The sequence below is a fragment of the Sander vitreus genome, chromosome 4 (genome assembly GCF_031162955.1).
Source record: "Sander vitreus isolate 19-12246 chromosome 4, sanVit1, whole genome shotgun sequence".
NCBI lineage: Eukaryota > Metazoa > Chordata > Actinopteri > Perciformes > Percidae > Sander > Sander vitreus.
The window spans coordinates 24420269-24439417 of NC_135858.1; the positions used below are offsets into that span (position 1 = coordinate 24420269).

Consider the following 19149-nt stretch of genomic DNA (forward strand, 5'->3'; position numbering starts at 1 on the left):
TACCGTACATGGCTCACGTGTCCATGTTTCTGAAATACTGTTTTTTGTCTTCTTTTTAAAATGTTGCGGTTTTCAAGTCCTTAAATTTAGTTAAAGAGATTAAAATCCAGGATGTAAGAGCATATCGTTGACAATGGCTAACACATTAAGAAGCAAATAATTAAAATAAAAGGTGTTCAATTAGGCCTACATCTATTTGCACAATTGATTATACTTATTTGTGTGTATGCATTGCCAAAATACTTCACATCAAGTATTTAGCCGTTTCCCCACCTTCATGGACTGTACTGTGCACCAGCAGCAGGAATATGACATGGATTCTTTGTGTTATTAGCGCCATCTATCGTTCACCTGGCTGCCTCACATCTGCAAGTCAGCAAGACAATTTCCCATTCATTTTACTGTAATTGGTTAGGTGGTGTAATCTGAGGCAGTGGATACTATTTAAATCTAGTCACACATCTCTTTACTACAAAAGGTGTGTGTATGTGAGTTCAAGCAACACATTGTGGACATGAGCCAAACTGTTTTATGATTGGTTTTACTATACAAAATAATTTGTGACAAACTCTTGCTCATAAAAACAGGTATATATGGAACATCATAGCTTAGCCTGCATGGCCAAGTTTTGGATGAAAAAATAATTGAGGATTTAATGTATTGGTCCTCCATTACAGAAATGAAACGGCAGCAATGGGACACAAATATCATGTAAATATCTCTATAAAATGTAAGTTTGACCAGCGTGTACAGAACATGTTTCTGAAATATTGCAATGGTTGCAAAGACAAACGGTTGCTGTATTATTCAAATAGATTCACACTTAAAATTCTTAATAAATGGCTTTAAAACTGTCCATATGAACCAGATTTTCATTTTCCATCCGGTTAAACATCTTTCAGGTCCCTCGTTCACTGTCATATAAAACCTTGTGACCATAAATAAAATACAATAAAAATACATGGGAGCAGATCCAAGCACAGTGAAGAGTTACAGCAAAAAGAAATATCGCTTTGCTTATTTATCACTTTATGTGAAAAAACAAGCAGTGCACAAAATTTGAGAGTGGTTCCCCCATTTTCTGTAACCATTTGTGGGTGTCCAGTGTCAAGTGTCCATAAAGCACATTCATAGCTACATTTAACTTCAGAAGGTGGGGAAAGCTGTTTGGTAAACCAACAGTCCTTGTGGAGAAGCACTGAAGATTGAGATCCTCCATACAGAGCAGTGTACATTTTGTCCTGATAAGCATTAAGTGGCAAGGCGGTAGGTGTTTCAGTGGTTCAAGCGTTCCCCGTCCGGAGAGACTTTGTCGATATATTCTCCCAAAACGTCCATTTCACTCTTTGCTGATAAACAGCACTGAGGCATCACCAGAGCTCACACTTATGTTTAGGGTTCATGGGAGCATCTGCTTTGCAGCCAAAGTGGTTTGAGAATTCGCGTGAGTTGGAGATGGTGCCGATGACTCTAAATCTTGATGGACTGTGAGGATCTGTGATGACGCCCTCATGTGAGCTTTCGGGTGTCCTGACAGAGCACCATACCTGCAGGAATAATAACAGATGAAGAGAAACAAAACGAGGGATTAATCAATGTTTCTGCATGGTCCTTTGAAATTATTTTGCTGATTTCTATGAAGATTTATAAAAGAGATTTCTTGACTGAATTGTTTTCGTCGCTCATGAGTTCTTGTCATTCAATTTTTTTGAGGTTATTCATTTTAAATATCCTGTCTAGTGTTCATATATGTTTGGGCTTGTTTTATTCTGATATTTAACTTAAAGCCCCCCTTTAGAAGAAAAAGTTCCTTGACTGTTTGGGCTTCACCGTGCAGAACGATGTATGTGCAGACTCCAGGGCACATACACTGAGAATGGACTTCACAATGAAGTAGGAGATATATTGTGTCCCAGCAGTTAAACTTTGGAAATGAACAATATTAGCATATTCACGGATTGTTCAAAGAGGGAAAGGGCGTAGAGGACTATAAAACCATATCAGACACAAATTAGTATTCAAAGCAGAGTATTGTTGGCCTGACAAGCCAGACCCACATCAAGATGTTGGGTCTGGGAACTCACCATTGACATGGCTCAATCCGAGGGACGGGATAAACGGTTGTCTTTCAAATTCTCTCTGCACGCAATAGGATAGCGCTACAACCAGGGAGAGCAACGAAGAAGGTAGCGAAGCTAGTTGATGGATTAAACTTTTGCCGTAGCCTATCCGGTCGGCAAAACTCTGAACACATCTTCCTTTTTTAAGAATGACTTCAGTGCCGTTCTTTGTTCTTTTCTCAAAGAAAAGTTTAACTCCAAGTCTTCCAGAGTCGCGGCCAAAGCTAATTTGAAAGACCGCTGTTCCCAGCAGCAGCAGCCATAAGCCCGCCCACCGACTCTATACACAATGTGATTGGCCCGGCCAGAGTTTGGTTTTTCCAGCTCGCAAGCCAGCAGAGAGTTGCTAGACCCCCTGAGTGCAAATTACATTTGCTGCCGCTAGGGTGCGTCTAGATTTCTAGGCTAGAGTATTGTCTATTCGTACGTCTTAAAACATGTCTGGAGTGGAGCTTTAAGAAATGCAGTGAAAACAGCAGTAGTCTCAGTGTGATCAAGTCAGAAGAAACAATATGAGTAATACGAGTGATACAAACCTGGGCAAACCCTACAAAAAACAGCTGATGGTTCGTCATTCCCAGGGCAGGCAGCGTGGCTTCCTCGCCGTTCGTTTTGATCCAGTTCGCATAGGCCTTCGAAAGCAACAAATGGCCATGTTACACACATGCAGTCACTGTTTTTCACTCACGTAAACATTAGTGCTGTCAAACGATTAAAATATTTAACCGCGATTAATCGCATTAATGTCATAGTCAACTCGCAATTAATCGCACATTTTCACCTATTCTAAATGTCCCTAGATTTCTTTTTGTCCAATTCATTTTTCTCATTTTAATGCTCTTATCAACATGGAAAAGTGGATCGGCTTGCTTTGTGCTTTTGTCGCCTGACTTTGACGAGGGGGCGGAGAATTCGCATCAGCTGTGTGCTTGGCCATCAAGTGGTATTTCAGCCTGGACGTGCTGCAATGATAGCTCAGTTCACAACGACAAAACACACAGATCACTTTGGTCTTGTCAATGGAACCATTTGGCAACTTTTCATTCAGAATCTAATTGGCATCCATATCGGCGTCTCGCGCTCGCCATCCATAAACATGTATAATGATATAGACCAAGGGGAAATAGAAGATCTACTTTAGGTTCTGCAGTGTTATTTCCCTCTGGTTAACATGTACCGCGTTATGCAGGCTGCTTTTACTTCCATATGATTTGCTCCTGCTTCATAGCTTTTGACCTTTCATTACATGGAAAGAATGTGTGCCTGTGAAGAAGTAACCAGAGGCTGACAAGGCCACTCATAACCACCTGTTGCATTTCCAGGCTTCACTGTAAACCAGACAAGCTGCTTTTTCCAATACAGATGAATTGGTGTGACCCACAACGGCCTCAAAGAATAAACTAATGCAGGGGATTAATGTCAGATCTGCATGACCGTTTACTGGCCTTGTAAACATGCAATCTGACAATGTTGCTGTAGAAAAAAAATAACAACAATGGTGTAAACTGTCTCTCCTGCACTAGCATCTAATTGTTTGTCTACAATCAGTGACAGTGTCCATAAAATAATGAACTTTTCTCATTACAAACAATAACAGAAGATGGAAATCATTTCAAAAATGTTTTAGCTATCTATGATTGTTTGATTGCTAACGTTAGCTCAAAACGCCATTCAAGTGACAGCCTTTGTTGTGTTTGATAGCTAACTTGTAGCCAGCAGTGAACAAACTTTGTTATGTAGGTCCATTTTTTTTGTATTGACATTACAGAAGTCTCTCGTTAGCAGGTTCTTGTAGGCTACTTGTGGCAAAGTGACTCATGCGCAACTCACATCTGCACTCGACTCACATCGGGTAGTGACAAAAGAAAGAGAAAAACCATTTTGCTTCCATGTTTTGAAACGTTTAAGGTTACTCATGCTTCCTATCTGACATCAGACCTTGTATGCGGCCTTGAGTCCACCGTTGTCAGCGATGTTCTCTCCCAGAGTGTGTTTTCCATTCAGAGGCTCCTGGTTGATGCTGTAATTTCCGTACTGCTCCACCATGCACTGCGTCTGCTTCTTGAAGGCCTCCACAGAGGAGTTCTTCCACCAGGGACGCAGGTTTCCCTCCTTGTCGTATTCCCTCCCTTTAATTAAAAAGTGTTAACTATTAATTAAATAATTTAATATTAGAAGGATGATTTCTTCCATCCTCTCAAATGTAAACTGTTCCAAATGGAAAGCTGTTTACCAACCTTGGTCATCAAAAGCATGAGTCAGTTCATGGCCCATGACCACTCCTATTCCACCGAAGTTAAGAGCTCTGAAAAACAACAAAATCATACATTTAGAAAATCCTGTTGTAAAAATCTATGTAGCAAACCGTTATTACAATACAACAGCTTTTCAACAGTTGTGTGTATGGGCCATAAGAAAACCATTTTGAGGGAAAACACTTTTTTGCCAAGAGTTAGATGAGAAGATCAATATCACTCTCATATCTGTCAGTTCAATATGAAACTGAAGCCAGAGGCTGGTTAGCTTAGCCTAGCTTAGCACAAAGACTGGAAAAAGGGGGGAAACCGCTAGCCTGGCTCTGTCCAAATGTAACCATTCCACCAACTAGCACCTCGTAATATAATAGATTTGTTTCATCTGTATAAAAACCATGTGTAAGCGACAATTTGTGGTTTTACGCATTTTTTTTGCGATTCTATTTCTTTCTTGTTGAGCTGCCCACATCTCAGATTTGTTCAGCAATTCAAATTGAATCAAATCAAACTGAATATTCAAATAAAATTAATTAACGAAGTGAAACACATTTTTAGATTATATCTGCAACACATAACAGGACTCACATGTGTAGTTAAAGAAAACCAGCTGCTAAATGACATTTCCCATGGATAGTGCTGGTGGGTTGTATTTTGTTTTTACGATCAGTCCTGTTGTATACTTCAGTAGTGTTTTGATACCATCTTTATTCCATGCTGTTGATATGTAGGGTTGGGTACCCAAACCCGGTTCCACTGATTAGAACGCAAATTTCGGTTCCTCATTTTGGTTCCACTTAATGTGTCGACTGAAATATTTTCCCTCTGTTGAAACGGACGTAAAGATATCACACTTTCTCCGTCTACCATAAATGTAGGCTACTTTTAAAATGCCATATTTTCCCTCTGGGCACACCAAAACGGACGTAAAAGCATATTAACCATTCCCTGCACGTGATCGCTAGTAAACATATTACATCTTTGATGTCATTTTTCAGTTTTTCAAGAATCGGTTTAGGAATCTGAATCGTTTTAAAAGTACCGGTTCGGCATCGGAATCGTAAAAATCCAAACGATACCCAACCCTACTTGTGTGGTTCGGTGGACTGAAAACAATGTTTAACTTGTTTTCTATTCTTTTCAAATAAAATCCATCCAACATGATTTAGTAAGCCTGCAGTGCAACGCACAAGACCTACTTAGGCCAGGAATGGCTGTAAAACGGAGCCTGAAGAATTCCTGCAGGTAGAACCATCTCATTCTTGGTTGGGTTGTAATATGCATTCACAGTCGGAGGGGTCATGCTCCACCTGAAATAAACAAACACGGAACACAGAACCAGCATGTGAGGTCGACATCAAGGACACAACAAATTCAGAATATTGGCGGCTATGCTTTGCCAGGCTGACTGTAGATCAGCTTGAAATCATGGGAACCCGCATATGTCCCCTCCCCCCCCCTCCAGCCTAATTAGAGACAAGGATCAGTTCAGCGGAGAGAAGTTGGTTGCATGGGAACATTTGTGGATGGCAGCAGTATTCTGCTGACCCAGTAGTATAATGGGAATGTGTCCCCATCGGAGTGTGTAGCTTTCTCTCTGGCAAGCGGGGGGGGGGGGTAATGAGGTTTACTGGGAGCGAGCAACTCACTGGTTTCTGTTGGGGGTTTTCCTCAGCTGGTCCGCGGTCACTCTGGCTGAGAAGTTGTAGTACTGCATGACATTTTGAAAGTTAAGATCTGACACCACCTCGAACTAAAAGAGAGATGAATCAGAAGTGATAGTTTGGGGTTTTAGTGAGACATCTGTGAAAAATAAAAGGGATGGTTAGGACATATATACAGTTCCACATTTACCTACATCATTGAACACTTTGTCCAGCTTTGTGGCGTTCATGATGAACTCTGGATATCCAACCATGTTGTATATCGCATCTGCCTGTGACAAATAAAACAAAAAAAATAAAAAAATAAAAACTGTAAAGGACATATTTCACACCAGGTGGCAGTGCTGTTTTTCTTAGCCACTTTTGCACACAAAACAGAACTCATTCAGATGTTAATGTATCGCTAAAGCTGCGGTAGGAAAACATCCTGGGAAAGAAAACACACGTTATCTTTCTCCCACCTTTTCTTTTGCTGCTTTTTTCGTCTCTGAGTCCATCCAGCTCACATACTTCAGGCTGTCCTCAAACGCCCATTTAATCTCTGCAACCATATCCTCAGCCTGAAGCACAGAAGAGACAAAACCAAGTCATGAAAGAACGTTGTCTCAGTGCAGCAGGAGTCGCTATTTGCGAGGAAAGGACATTGAAACGCTTACAATGGCCTTGCTGTCCTCGGGAAAGGTGGCTTTGACAAACATGGCTCCTAGAGCAAAGCCCAGGGCGCTGTCTGTGTCGCTGACGCACAGCTTCCAGCGTGGAGTGCAGCTCTGGAACACCAAATCAACACATCAATTCACGTTAAGAAAAAAAATGCATCCTCATTGTTAAATAGCATCAATCTCTTTGGAATTTGATTTTCTTTCAGTGTGTCACATTTCGTTCAACGCATTTCCTCTGCTTCAGTCAGTCACTTCCTACAATTCCTAGAATGAACATGCCAAACCAAACCTTGTACCATTCCGCCGTGGGCTGCATGTGTAGGTGGAGAGAACTGTAGCGATTGTGAAACAGTAGCCAAGTGAGAGTGTTTCTCTCAAACAACATTTCTCCTGCAAAAGCCCTGGAAAAGTTTGGCGACCGGGCCAATTTGTTCCTGCTTCTCGCTCAGTGCATGCTGGGAACTCTGAACATTTAACATTGATGGATTTATCCCTATGTGTGAAGTGGGGACCTACACTATTGGTTGTTTTCTTGCCAGAGGACAATTTTTAAATTTGCCATTATGAAATACATTTTTAAGACATTAAAATAAAACTATATCAGCCTAGTTTTTAGGCTTTTTTTTGGATATATACAATTCATAAAACATGAACTATAACTGCCACTGTTTAAAAAAAACAACACTCTTTTACATTTCTTTTTTACTTTCTTTCCTAAATAAATAGACTTTAATCCAATGACGTAGAACACGGAGGAGCCATTGAGTAGAAGATTCATCTAACAAAGAAAATCCACACAAAGGAGAGAAAATGGTTGCCATCTTCTTGAGAAATTTGTGACCTCTGCGCTCCGTGTTTTTTGAGACAAAGCTGAGCCGTTATCTCTCTGTGGGCTGAGAGCAAGGTTATAATCGTTAACGAAAACGAACTAAATACCGAAAACTAGGTGGGGAAAAAACATATTCGTTAACTGAAATAAAAACAAAAACGAGGCATTACAAAAAAAACGATAACTAAACTAAAACTGTAATGTCTGTTTGCAAAACTAACTAAAATAAAATTATCGAGTGAATGTCCTTAGTTTTCGTCTTTGTTGATCTTTCATAGAGCAAATAACGTAAATCTCTCCAACCATGACATTTCCCGTAGACATGTATAGTGTCCGACTAGGAACTCAGAAATTCCGACATTCCCCGTCAACTTGAACACAACATGTCCGTGGCTCCGTGCCTCTCGCCTGGCATCATAGGGGTACCGAAAGTCGGAAGAAAGCGGCAGTCCTATTTGATTATGACTGTGTCAGATAAAAGCGCCTTGCAGTGAAAGGTGGTAAAATATGTGGTCAATTTAGGTTTCTCGTTTACAAGAGAGTTTTGGAAAGCCGGCTGCTACATTAATGCCAACAACAAACCCTTTGCCGTGTGTCACACACAAAAACAAGAGGTCAAGTGAAAAGCTCTGTAAATCAAGCTGTTGGGCTTTGGGTCACTTCCTCTGCCGGCCCGGTGTATACTGGCCGAATAAAAAGCCAACAAAGCAGAAAGATAATAGCAAAACGGCAACTTAGATGTGTGTATCCGGTTCACCAACTCACTAAAAAAAACATTATCTGGATGAGACGAATTTGAAAGTACATTTGAGAAGCGCACACAAGCTAGGAGGCTAACCTAGCTTACCTTAACAGGGTAAAGGAGAAAGCAAAGCCCCCTTTCCCCGAAACAGAAGCTAACCCCAGTAACGTTACGGGCATGAATGTATGGATACAGGGCCAGGCAGCATGACGGAGACAACAGCAGGACAGAACACTACAGGAAGGCTTTCACCGGCGACCCGATCGCTGCTGGTTAGTACATACGCAGGAACACCAAAAGCGGGAGGAAGCGTGGGTTAATATGTGGATTGATACTGGAATGTCTACACAACTGTGTGTGACTCGATTGACTTCAAAAAGTTCGCCACTTTACTCGCACCAAAGTTCATAACACCTGTTCATGTCTTCTTTAGTCTGTTGGCTATTTAGGTTTTTTTCCTGGAACACGTCACTTACACATTTTGCACTTACTGCTGCGTCTTGTGTAGGCTGTTTACATATGTATGACCATATGTAGGCTACATTTTATGTACTGATGTTATTGTTGAATACATTGTGAATACTTGTTTCTAAAATTGTATGATGTTTTTGTTGAGTTATTATTACACAATACTTTTTCTGATCTTTTTGAATCCACCGACAAATAACCCATATTACAAAAAAAGAGAAGGAGAAGCTTACCCCCTTGGTAGGCACAGATGGAAAAAGAGACTCTGCTGCACTCTCACATAAAACAGATCCACAAAGAGAGACAGGGGGTTTTGGGGGTTTGATATTACAACCTGACCCTAGTTGAAAACAAGGCCAAGGGAACAGGATCTTCCTCAGATAAGGGCCAGGAGCCTTCACAGTCAAACTGTTACTCACTGAGATGGTACAGCTTGCTGCCTAATCAGTTAGACAGGATACATGTTAAAGTCTGAATAGCTTTGACTGTGTGCCTAATTCACCTAACGATTATTGTCATTGTCGATTAATCGATTCGTTGTTTTGGTCAATAAAATGTCAGAAAATGGTCAACAAATGTCGATCAGTGTTTCCCAAAGCCCAGGTTGGCGTCCTCAAATGTCTTGTTTCGATTACAACAAAGAGAAACTCAGTTTACGGTCACAGAGGAGTAAATAAACCAAAAGATATTCACATTTAAAAAGCTTTTTTTTCTTAAAACATTACTCAAACAGATTTGAATTTAAGAGTTGACAACCAAAATGATTAAATTTTGCAGTTCTAGTCTAATTAAAGTCTCAGTTCACCCAATTAAAAATAAACTTTTTTTTTCATGTATCTGTAGTGTAGTGGCATCTAGCAATGCAGATTATTTTGGTTTGATTAACAGTGGATTTAAAACACATGAGATTGTTGCTTTCGACCCAACACATCGAAGCTAAAAGGAATTTTGTTTGTGGTGTATATATCTATTAAATCAAGACTGTGATACATGTAATGATGCAGTTTAAAGAGTTTCTTATTTTAATTTCTTTTTCTTATTTGGGGGGGGGGGGTTGGAGCATTTTTAAGCACAAAGAGAGGATATGATCTGTAGAGAAAAATCACAGTGTGTCTGCATTTTACAAAAAGCCTCCTTTCAGTTGGAAGTAAGGAAACCAGGTTTCTCGTTTACAAGAGAGTTTTGGAAAGCCGGCTGCTACATTAATGCCAACATAAAGCACTGACTGATAATTTACATTTGTTGTAAAGTCATGTCGTAATGAAGGGAAACTTCTGCTCCTCGGTTGGTGCCAAATTCCATTTAACTGCATTCAGTAAAAACAAACCCTCTGCCGTGTGTGTCACACACAAGAACAAGAGGTCAAGTGAAAAGCTCTGTAAACCAAGCTGTTGGGCTTGGGCCACTTCCTCTGCCGGCCCGGTGTATACTGGCCAAATAAAAAGCCAACAAAGCAGAAAGATAATAGCAAAACGGCAACATGTGTGTGTATCCGGTTCACCAACTCACTAAAAAAAAACATTATCTGGATGAGAATCTGCCACAGTAGTTTTATCCAGAATTTTGTACCTGTTTATGTAATCCCACCTCTGTTTTTAAATCTATCTGTGTCATGCTGGAAAACAATGACTGTAAAAAGGCCTACATTTCATCTCTCACCTTCTTGATTCCGTACATGACCTCAAGGAAGCGCTGCTCTGCATCCTGGAACCTTTGGTCCAAAATGGACACAATCTTCCTCACCACCTTCATTATCATGTAGTTGTTGAGTAGGCTGAAAAAGGAAAAATATCAAATGTATTGTTTTATTGCCCTCTTTAATACTGCCTGGGTGCTTACCCTTGTTCAGTAGGAGGATTTATGCATGTATGAAATGTATGTATTATGTAAAACAGTTGTTAATACATGAACAGCCTGTGTTTGATGCATAAATGGAAAAACTATTAAGGCATACAAACTAACTGACCTTTTATTTGTTTTAGTTATGAGGTCAGAAACTTGCTGGAGGTATTCTTTGGCATAAACAACCACCGGCTCAGACTCGTTGAGCGGCACAGGAGCAAACACTTCTGTGAGGTACGGCATCCAGTCCACTGCAGGAACCAGAGTCTGAAGACACAGATAGACACACTGAGACAACGTCTGGGCACAAGCATGCATAGTTTCTTTACAGTCCCACATCCTGAAGATTTACATTTCTATTTTCACATCATATAGCTTTCTTAAGTTCTTTGCAGGAGCAGTCATTCATTTGTAGAAAATGATTATTTTATGTGGTGTACACTGTTGCTGTTTAATTTTGGCAGGTCAAAAGTACATTATTTCTTTTCTTGTTTGTCAAGCAATTCTATCATGTTTACATTCTTGTCTTTTCACAGTCATAGTTAATATTTAATAATAAGCTATTGCACTGTTCAATCCCTGCACTGTTCACTTTTGCACTACCCCAATTGCACACACTCTACCATAGCACCTTATCATGGTCATTGCATCACATGGTCCACATACCAGACCTTTGTAATCACTTCACGAATTGTTAACTCTTTACATTTCTGTGAGTGATTTTTATGTATGTAAGATATATGTGTGTTATGGTTGTCTAAGCTACTGGATTCTCTCTCTCTCTCTCGTTTGGTATGAAAGCAGTCATTGGAACTCTGGTGCAAACCAAACAACCAATCTCTGCTCTGCTTGAAAACAGGGATCTCAGTTCACTTCTAAGTGCACTAGAGTTCGGTTCACCTTAGGTGAGAACGCGATCCGACCCAAATATAGGAAGTGAACCAAAAAACTATCGGACTTGACCAAAAATGTACTAGCCTGCAATTTAAATTAATTGAAAAATGCACACAATGTATGGACTTAAAGATGATAACCTTCAAATCCATAATTTATTATGACCATACATCATACACGTTCGTCGTCTGTGTGACAACACATCATCATCCCCCTCTCTCATCAGGGCCCTTCCTCTCCTTCCTATTGTTCGCCTTTCTTCCAAAATATTAGAAAAAAGCTAACTCAATCAAAACCCCATGCATTTGGTGTTGCTCCATTAATTCTGAGACCAGCAAGTGTCAGTGACATTTGTTTACAACGTTTGTCGCGCTTTACAAAGTGTACCGACCCAAATGAAAAATGCAACAATCCTGCAACGTCGAATGTACTATAGGCGTGAAAGCGCCCTTACTGTCAGATCCTTGGCCTTCATCTTGTGGTAAATGAGCTCCTCGTCTCTTCTCTCGTCCTGTGGGACTGTGATGTTGGCCAGGGTGGTTTCAAAGTCCACAATGTCCTCCATCAGTGTCCGAGACGTCTCCTCTGAGCCGCCCAGGAGAACCCCTAACTCCGTCAGGAAGTTGAGGTATGCCGTCAGATACTGCAAAGACCAAACGGTGTGTGGGTGGGGGAAAAAGGGGGATGTGTGTAAGTGTGTTGAAATTCAACTAGGAAAGTAATCCTAAACTATGCAAACACAAGCTACAACGCAGTTTGTTTTCCCCCTGAAGTTGAGCCTTTAGGTATTTTCATAACTTAACTTTCATTTTTTTTATTCTCATTACAGAAAATGCCTTGATTTGATGACCTGATTTGAGCTTAAATATCTTTCACTTTTACTGTCCAACTTTGTACACGCCTAACCACTGTGAATCCAACAATTTGCCCACAGTACCTTTTCATTTGCTGTTTTGTTGAGGTAGTAATCCCGTGAAGGTAGCCCCAGGCTGGACTGATCCACCTAGAGTCAAGAGAAACATACTATGACCCCCAGTTCAACCCTCACAAACAACCTTTTGTTTTAATTCCTGCCATGCCAGCATGCAGAGGTAGGAGGTAGAAGCTGGCCAAAGATCACATCTGTGCCATTTGTTACGGTCTCGTGACACTTTGCAGAGGAATGAACTCTCCTGTCAAACTATCGATGCAAAATCAAGACCCGTGTGATAATGAGAGAACTGTCCCCAGATAATCAGCAGAGATTCAATCCGTCCCCTGAGAGAAGCCCGTAAGAGCTGCTTATACTGTAAATGTGATCAAAAGGCTTCAGTGATAAGCACTTTCTGAGATGTAAATATATGATTTTAGATAAATGCACGTCATTGTGTATAAAAATGGCCTGTCTACAAACCCCGGACCCTCTCACCTGGATGATGTTGCTGTTTGAGTTTTTGGAGTCAGTGCTGACAAACACAGTGAAGAAAGGCGAGGTGCGATAGTTGGCTGACACCATACGCAAAACCTCCTGGAAGTTGTCCTTGTCCCAGGGTTGGGTCAGGGCCCACCCTCCTATCTGAAACAGGCAGCGTTTAGGCAGACATTCACAGACTGCTGGATGCGAGGACATTGTTTCTAACTGCTTTAGGAAATAAGCATACCTGGTTGATTAGCTCCTGTAGTGGCTTAGCTCCTAATTCCTCAATCTTGGCCTCATTCATGCAGGCCTGATAATATCGCTGGGCCTTTTCCTCAGCCTTACTCAGACCTTTCATCGTTGTGTTTTCTGCCTCGTTAAAAGATACAAGATTAGTTATGTGAATGAAAAGCAAGCCGTTTTCTCAAGCTCTGGAAAATGAGCCCAGAGAAAGACACATTACACCTGTGCCTGGGGTGAAGGCAGCTGAGGACTCGTACCTAATAAGTGCTTCATTACAAGCATGTTGTGCTCCCAGAGGTTGCTGAAAGGTCCCCAGCGGGACTTGCCCTCAGGGAGGGGGTTGTTCTTCACCCAGCCCCCACAGGCAAAGTTGTAGAAGTCATGGCAGGGGTCCACGGATCTGTCCAGGGCTCCCACCACCGCACTGGCCACAGTGATGCACGCCTCAGTTAGGCACAAGCCCGGGTGAGCTGTGGGAGAAAGCACGTTTTTTTAAAAAGAACAATAGATAGTTCACGTTTGAACCCTCTGCATTTGAGGACCACTGTGGGTAATCTGAAAATATTTCTTGGCAGGACATCCAAATACACGTATGCATGAGAGTTTTCAGACCATCTGGAAACTATTATTTTATAAGAAGTAACCGGCCAAGCTAAACAACCTGGAGGGAATATCTCTTCTTGTAAAAATCCTTTATAAATAAAAGCTCAAATTGTTTTGAACCTTAACTATTGCCAGCTGATCATGCAATTGTCTAATTAATTAAGTAGACTAGATAGATTGCCAGATGAAGGTTCAGGATCCTGGTCCATGTCTTAAAACTAAAGTCAGTCCCTTCGCTTTCAAAATGTATTCAGTGTTTTCCTTAGGTTTGTGGAGGACTTAGGTGCACGTATTTGGCGGGGGGGGGGGGGTTTAGTGCTCCTCCTTCAAGGAAATGTTACGTTGTTCAATTTAAAAAATATGCAATTTTTCATCATTTTGGAGCGTTATTATTACCATATCTGTGTCTAAAACGTTGGAAAAGCTAGAGCAGATAATAAATAAACAACACTCAATAAGCTTAAAGACAAAACTTGCCAAAGAAGTCCACTGGGGACAAACTACAATCATTAGATCTGAGAAAAGTCATTTAGTTAGTTTAGATGCTCACATTGGTTTTACATTCATTCGGTTTAGGTGGTGCCTAAGCCTTATAAATGGTAGGGAAAACCCTGGTATTTAACTGTGTTAGTGTGTTTTAAGAGGGGAAGCACAGAGGCTTTTGGCCACTCTTTTTTAAGTCTAAACACAAAAGCTGTTGAACAGGAGGAGCTTTAGAAAACTAAAGAAAGTGTTTAGAGAAGTGCAAGTGCTAGTACAATTCCAGGGGACAACCTACTTCTCATACTCGACTTACTGTAAAGACTTTCACCCTCTGTCCATATAAGGTATGAAACAGAGACGGAGACAAAGTTACGAGCAGTGATAAGGTTAGTACCCCGAGGAGAATTCATCCTTGTTCCTTTTATTATTTCAAAGTGTGATCTGACATATGGCTCTGAATGGGAGGAAGTGGCATTGGGTTTCCCATAGTATATTTGAGGAAACCAGCACAGATGAGACGCCGCCTGGATGGGATTGTAAATCCGCAAGCCCTTTTCCATAATGAACAAGCTCAAGGGAGAGATTTAAAGTTGTTTTTAGGCAGCTTAGCTGAAGGTGTGGCCTTGGTTTAAAAATAAAAAACAACACTTATACTGTATTAAATAGCACAGCCCTGTAGTTTTTAAGCTGGATAAATAGATGTGAAAAATCATGGTCACCTCTTGAATGAATTAATTGACTTTTTTTTTATTTTTATTTTTTTATACCTCTTTTGCATTCAGTAGCTTTATAGACACACAATCCTTTTTTGTGTGTGGCATTTTTAGGCCTTTTATTTAACAGGACAGGTTGGACATGAAAGAAGAGCGAAGGGGCGGATGACATGCAGCAAAGGGCCGCAGGTTGGAACGGAACCCGCGGCCGCTGCGGCGAGGACTAAGTCTCTGTATGTGGCCGCACGCTCGACCAGGTGAGCTACTTTCACATTATAAACAAAAGGTAGTGTCCATTTATGCAATAGTTTGACATTTTGAAAAATATATATCTTTATTCACTTTCTTGATGAGAGTTAGATGAGAAGATTGTTCAGCAGCAAAAACTGTCCTGTTAGTAGTGTCCTGAGGAGTGTCTCGGGACAGTCAGACACTGTCCTGTGACACCCAGACACTGTCCGGTGACTCCCATGACTATCCTGTGACATGGGACATCACAGGACAGTGTCTGGGAGTCACAGGACAGTGTCTGACTGTCCCGGGACACTCCTCAGGACACTACTAACAGGACAGGACTACTTCACGGAGAGCACAGGTGTTTCTTTTCAGTGTATGTCACCATAGCATTGAGTTTGAATAGAACTTTCAAACTCACTCTGTTTGTAGAAGACCCCAGTCGTGATGAAAGATATAAACAGGCCCGCAGACACGACGCACAGCAAAAACAGCAGCCTCCTCTCTCTCTGTGTCCTGTCTGGCCAACATGTGGGACCACGGCCGTGCAATAGATTCACCTGCGCGCACACAAAAAAAACCCCATTTAAAAGTGCTTCACTTAATCCACTAGTCAAAAATAACCATTTTAAAGAGGTTTAGCATGGTTAAGAGACAATACATGACCTTCAAATCAGCTTTAAATCACACAAACGCACTCTTAAAAATGTTTTGTTGGTTGAACTAATGCAGTGTGGACAATATTGTCTATAGTCAAACAACCTCTTGCGGAATGGATGACAGGTTTGGTTTTAAAGCACAATGGCTTCTTTATCGCTGCGCTTTCAACCCTCCTAGACAGAAAAGGTTAAGCATTCTTCTATTGTTCCCTCACTTCTAGCGCTCATAAAAGGATATTTTCCTTCTGCCCTAGATTGGGATGAAACACAATAATCCTGTTGAACCACATCTGCTTTGTTGTGATGAGAGAGTCATTTAAAAGAGTCAGCCAAATGACTCAACAGTAACCAGTTTATAGACATTCTGCTACAAAGCTACCTGGGAAATTAACATGAACGAATTCATAAGTCACAGAAATGGCCATGCTTTGTGGTCAGTGACTCATCAATGATTGGTGCAGGAGATCTTAACCCAGCACACCCTGCTCATGCACTGTTTCTACTGAATGTTGCCTTAGTTGAGGCTGCCAAGGGAGTGTATTTCCTACAGGCATGATTCCAAGGGCCACTCACAAATCTTTCACAGGGCACATTTAACACACTGGCCAGTCTTTGAGTATCCCCGCTGTAAATAAATGCTAGATCTTGGACCTCACATACATCCTGTGGAAGTCAATTACTCCTGTAAGTGTATAAGGATCCGATTTACTGCTATTAGCCTAGATGAGGGTTCAACAGTAAAACTTAATGGGACCAAATCAAATGCCAAAGCCACAGTGGCTTCTTAATCCCTGGAGCTCAGCATGTTGGGTTGATTTGGACCTAAACTGGCTTTCTGAGTGCAACTATGAAAATCTCACTGCCAAGTCTGTGCGGTTTCCATCTGTAGCTTATCGAAACCCTCCATTTTATTACCCTGAAAACCATGGCAAAATGATGATGAATCCAAGCCCTCTGTTTGAGCTCTTCAGGTATACTTTTGGTCAAATAAAGCAAGTGAGGAATGACCGCACTGAAGCCTCTCCGCTGCTTGTTCTGAGGTTCAGAAGTCGACGAAAAGGGTTTAAACTGTCTATAAAAGAGTGGTTAAACCTTTAAAACGTGTCCCGAGCAAATCATTTCACAGTGCTACTTTTTTAAAACCATAAATTACAGGTATGTTGATAGAAAAAGATGTGAATCAATTCAATAAGCAGTTACTTACACATTATGCTAAGTGTCTTTAACAAACGTAGGATCATGCAATAAAATGTACTGCATATGAATACATACACATACATATGAATTGTGAAAAAAAATACCTACTCTAGGATAAACTAAACAACAGCAGGATAGTGTGAAGCAGTCTGTGTGTGCAGATGTGAAGTCTGCTGTTTAACATGGGGATTAAGGCCAAAATGGTCTTCATCCATTTTGAAAAACTACCTGCAATCTCAGGTTTATCAGCCAATATTTCACACTATATCCTCATGAATATAACTGTTACAAAGGATTTGGGACTTAAAGGATTTAATTAATGTGTTTGTGTGTGTGTGTGATGCAATTTGTTTTCAGCTCTCTTTTGTAAAAGAGATCTTGATCTCAAGGGGAATTTTGGAGTAAATGAGTTCTTAACTAACGAAGATTATTAAGGTCTCACAGTGAGACAAGACCTAAATCCAACAGTTACATGTGTACACGCAAAGTTTTTAAATTGTATGTCACTGTCGACAAAATGACAGATCTGTCTGTAACAAGAATTAGCGTTAACTTGACGGATCACATCCCATAAGTTATGGACAGACATCAAAGCAACAACAAAAATCTGCATTTCTAATCAAAGCCATTATTTTAAGTTTCCATTTTTCTGAAAAGTCTAAGATTTTTACATGACAGCAGTGTTACTTTCCATAAGGTGTGAAACCCTCATAGGCCTATACATTTTCCTTGGTACTGTGCTGTATAAATAGTACAGTACTGACAGTAACCCATTCTTAGAACAGGGTGTTTGCGTGTTTACCTGCATGGGTGAGGATGGGTAGATGTCGTCACTGGTGGAGTCCAACAGGTCCTCCTCATCCAGCGTGGCTCTCTTATACGTTGACATCTGAAAAGTCAAATGCAGAAAAGACTCTCTCAGTGCCTCCATGTTCCTTCTTGTCCCTCTCCTCTCCCACTGATGTGTGTGTGAGAAGAGTATTCGTGTGTGTGACGTCTATTCTTCAGCAGTGTCTGAGGTTTCAGGGTAGGGTTTCCCACTAAAATCCATCAGGAGGTATGTGGTATATCTGGTTGTAGCGCTTCCACTCAAACAACCGAGTTAAGTCAGTCCTCTTCTTTCAACTGCACTTTTCTGCTCCCTTCAAGCCCAACAACACCTCTCACAGCTCCCATGGCGGCTGGCAGACCCTCCCCAACCCCAGTGTCTAACGTCTAAAAACAAAACACTACTACACAACGTCCTCACGAAAGTCCTAGTGAGATCTCCTTGTGGGTCCCCTCTTCCTCTATAGTTTTGTGGCTCTTCCTGGGGCAAACTTCTTTCCTGGACTTCCTGCTCAGCCCAGTCTATGCAAACACGGCACAAGAGAAGACGGAACTAGTGGAAAACAGGAAGGAGCACTGACTTGAGCAACTTGCGTGTGTATGTGTGTGTGTGTGTGTGTGTGTGTGTGTGTGTTTGTGATTGTGTGTGTGTGTGTGTGTGTGTGTGTAAGTGCATTTCCCAATGTGGTTTCACTTAGATTTGGGGAGGGAGCTTCACAGTTGTAGTTCACACCCAGTGTCTTTTCTATAGGGCATGAAACACTCAGGGGAGGAGCCTTGAAAAAACATCCTCCCCCCACTACATGCTTGTAATCGCTGCCCATGGCAACCGTTACCCGATAGGCAGTTTGTCTCCAGTTTAACCCCTCACCCACAGGGCCTCCACCACAACATACAAACACTGCAATATAGAGTATAAGAGTTTACTCATTAAATGCAGAGTTAGTGTATTGAAAGGTATTTAAAAAGGTATTGGTTTAAAGGAAAGCAAACACAAAAGTGTGGGTCACCTCAAGATGTTACAACTAAACTTCGAATGAACATACTGTTAATACAAACACTTAGTGAGATCTACTAAATATGACATCAACACAGGACTAAATCCATTTATGATTAAAAAACATATGTAGGGCTGAGCATATTTTAAAATATCTAAAAAAAACAATTCTCTCAGTCCAATGTTTCAAATGTGTGTTAATCTTGATACATGTAAGCAAATGAATGTAAAACATTCTGATCTTACAGCATAGCACCCACAACAAAATGTAACCCAGCGGAACCCCATCATTCTGGCCACCGTTTAAAGGCTGTTTTTTGCTTCTT

At 41.0% G+C, this 19149-nt stretch overlaps 1 protein-coding gene across 1 annotated transcript; it reads right to left on the reverse strand.

The window, feature by feature from the left end:
• Nucleotides 1–525: 525 nt before the first annotated feature.
• Nucleotides 526–18453, reverse strand: ece1 (endothelin converting enzyme 1). The gene is made up of 18 exons (XM_078249138.1): nt 17801–18453; nt 15564–15702; nt 13367–13579; nt 13111–13235; nt 12879–13025; nt 12408–12473; nt 11925–12113; nt 10701–10843; nt 10394–10508; nt 6693–6803; nt 6498–6596; nt 6231–6308; nt 6022–6125; nt 5572–5682; nt 4358–4425; nt 4059–4249; nt 2657–2752; nt 526–1547 (listed from the first exon to the last, which is right to left on the reverse strand). Exons 1-18 carry the CDS (start codon nt 17927–17929, stop codon nt 1371–1373), a joined length of 2301 nt encoding a protein of 766 aa, XP_078105264.1. The 5' UTR covers nt 17930–18453; the 3' UTR covers nt 526–1370.
• Nucleotides 18454–19149: the final 696 nt, after the last annotated feature.

What these genes read in the sequence shown, in the direction of transcription:
- ece1 (XM_078249138.1), bottom strand. Translation starts at nt 17,929, where the DNA reads ATGGAGGCACTGAGAGAGTCTTTTCTGCATTTGACTTTTCAGATGTCA. An exon ending in TGGACAAAGTGTTCAATGAT is followed by an intron (nt 6,126 to 6,230) that starts GTAGGTAAATGT and finishes TCTCTCTTTTAG; the next exon opens with TTCGAGGTGGTGTCAGATCT. An exon ending in TACAGCCATTCCTGGCCTAA is followed by an intron (nt 4,426 to 5,571) that starts GTAGGTCTTGTG and finishes GTTGTTTTTCAG; the next exon opens with AGCTCTTAACTTCGGTGGAA.